Raw genomic sequence first — 3,006 nt, 5'->3', positions numbered from 1 at the left:
AGGTTGGGCAATCCTACTTCCGTAGTGATACTGGCTCAGAAACCCAAGGAGGGGTCGCTATGAGTCGGGGGCGACTTGACGGCAAATAACAACAACAACAACATTCTTGTCAGAACGGCACTAGGTAACCAGAACACATCATTAAGGAAGTATTGAGTTACTGAGTTTCTGCTTATGGTAATAGAAAATCTGGCGATGGGTATTGGTGATGGTTGTACAATACGGTTAATGTAATTGGTGTCACTAAATTTGACATGTGAAAAATGTTGAATTGGCAATGTTGTGTTATATATACATTTACAACAACAATGAAAAAAAAAAAAGAATTTTCTTTCTTTTCCGCAAAAACTAAAAATGCTATATGAGTTTCAGAACACTTACTCTCAGTTTCTGTGCTTTTCTCCTGGTGGACTTACAACAAACAGAACACTGACATTGGTCCATGAACCAAACTTTGAGTAGCGCTGGTCCAGCTAAGGCAGTTCATTACGGTTAATTACTTTTGCCACATGTAAAGGCTGGGAAAACCACTGGCCTGCATGTACTTTGTCATTTATGAAAGGAAGGAAACAAACGTATGAAAAAATGAGTGCATGTGATGTTCAGAAAACTGAGACTCAGGTAAGTTCCAACTTATTTATTTGCAGTTGCTTGCAAAGTGTTTAGACATACTTGTATAAAGCGAGGTATTGTTATTGTTGTTGTTGTTTTTTCCCCTAAAGGTACAGACAAAAAACATCTCACAAGATGCAGGGAATATTTCTCAGGAAGTCCAGATTTTAACATCTGATACTAATAAATTAACTGCTGATAACATCACTTCTGCTACTAACGTTGTTGGAGAGATATTCAAGGTATCCGGAGATTCTAAGGTAAAACTCAAGATTTTAAAAAAAAAAGAATGAAAAAGAAAAGAAAGAGATCCCAAATCCCAACATTTACCATGATACAGAAGTGGTAATAGAATTAGGGTGCTTAAAATTGTTTTTGTTTAGTACTCATTCTGAGAGGTTCTATAATCATTGATTTTCATCTTCTATGATCTGGTGGCACAGTGCCTAAGACATTTGACTGCTAACCATATCCACCAGCCACTCCTCAGAAGGAAGATTGGGCAATCTACTTCCTTAGTGATATCACCTCGGAGACCCAAGGAGGGGTGACTATGAGTCGGGTCCAACTCGACAGCAGTGAGTTTGGTTTTTAGTTTTTTGTATGATTATTGAGAAAAGTGAGAGCCAGAGGGACCAGGATGGAGTGAGCAATCAGCAGGGATCCAGGTGATGGGAGGGAACCAGGCCTCACCCCTAAGAGGCAGGAAAGCAGCAGGGATCCAGGTAAGGGGAGGGCAGAGAGGTTTGGAACAGCTCAGGGAGACAAACTTGTCTGCCAGTTTGTCATACTGTGGTGGCTTGCGTGTTGCTGTGAAGCTTAAGACTGTGCCACCGATGTTTCAAACACCAGCAGGGTTGTACATGGTGCACAGGTTTCAGCACAGCTTGCAGACTGAGACAGACTAGGAAGAAGGAAGAGGCCATTCACTTCTCAAGGAATTGGCCAAGGAAAACCTTATGAATAGCAGAGAAACACTGTCTGAAACATCACTAGGCAACTTTAGAAATAGCCTGGAAACATTGTTCAATACATTGCAGGAGGATGAGCCCCTTGGAAGGCTCTCAAAATACAACTGGGAAAGAGCTGCAGCATCAGAGTAAAACCAACCTTACTGATATGGATAAAGTAAAGCTTTTGAGACCTCCCTTCACTGACATGGCATGACTCAAATTGAGGAGAAACAGCTTCAAACATCTATTAATAATTGGAACATGGAATGTATGAACTATGACTCTAGGAAAATGGAAGTTGTCAAAATTGAAATGGAATGCATAAAGATAGATACCTGAGGCACTGTTTTGTTAGGTGCCATCGAGTCATGTCTGACTCATAGCGACCCTATGTACAACAGAATGAAACATTGCCTGGTCCTGTGCCAGCTCCATGATCCTTGCTATACTTGAGCCCATCATTGCAGCCACTGTGTCAATCCATTTTGGTGAGGACCTTCCCCTTTTTCGTCCACCCACCACCTTACCAAGTATGACATGTTCTCCAGGGACTAGTCCCTTCTGACAACATGACCAAAGTAGGTGAGATGAAGTCTGGCCATTCTCGCTTCCAAGGAGCATTTTGGCTACACTTCCTCGAGGACAGATCTGTTAGTTCTTTTAGCAGGCCATGGTACTTTCTGCATTCTTTGCCAGCACCACAACTCAAAGCATCAATTGTTCTGCAGTCTTCCTTTTTCATTGTCCAGCTCTCACATGCATATGAGACAATTCAAAATATCATGGTTTGTGTCAGGCACACCTTAGCCATCAAGGAGACATCCTTGCTCCTTAGCACTTGAAGAGGTCCCTTGCAGCCAGCCTGCCCAGTGCTATACAGAGGTCTGGTAGCATAGTGCCTAAGGCACTTGACTGCTAACCAGAAGGCTGGTGGTTCAAACCCACCAGTCACTCCTGGGAAGGAAGGTTGGGAAATCTACTTCTGTAGTCATACCGCCTTGGAAACCCAAGGAGGGGTCACTATGAGTCAGGTGTGACTTGACAGCATGTAACAACAACAACAACATATGTTGTCTAATGCCCTGACTGCTGCTTCCATTGGTGTTGTTGTAGAATCAAGCAATGTGAAGTCATTGACAACTTCAATCTTTTCACCATTTATCATGATGTTGCTTATAGGACCAGTTATATGGATTTTTGTTTACTTTATATTGAGATATAATCCATACTGCAGACTGGATTCTTCAATCTTCATCAGTAAGTGCCTCAAGTCATCCTCACTTTTGGCAAGCAAAGTTGTGTAGTCAGCGTATCGTAGGTTGTTAATGATTCTTCCTCCAATCTTGATGCCACATTCTTATTCATATTATTTCTTATCATATTATTCATATTATTTCTTCGGATTATTTGCTCAGCATACAGATTGAATAAGTATGGGGAA

The 3,006-nt window shown here is 41.6% G+C and overlaps 1 protein-coding gene across 1 annotated transcript in view; it reads left to right on the top strand.

The window, feature by feature from the left end:
• ADGRG7 (adhesion G protein-coupled receptor G7) overlaps nucleotides 1-3,006 on the top strand; it is a 170,235-nt gene that overhangs the window by 94,117 nt on the left and 73,112 nt on the right. Inside the window, exon 5 of the mRNA XM_042781644.1 lies at nucleotides 729-872. Within this exon, the coding sequence (XP_042637578.1) occupies nucleotides 729-872 (144 nt within the window). The remainder of the gene's footprint in view (nucleotides 1-728; nucleotides 873-3,006) is intronic.

Source organism: Orycteropus afer, unplaced genomic scaffold (genome assembly GCF_000298275.1).
Source record: "Orycteropus afer afer isolate SDZICR_OR568_19922 unplaced genomic scaffold, OryAfe1.0 scaffold00143, whole genome shotgun sequence".
Lineage (NCBI taxonomy): Eukaryota > Metazoa > Chordata > Mammalia > Tubulidentata > Orycteropodidae > Orycteropus > Orycteropus afer.
The sequence above is the reverse complement of the archived record's forward strand: the minus strand, read 5'-3'. Positions and strand labels throughout refer to the sequence as shown.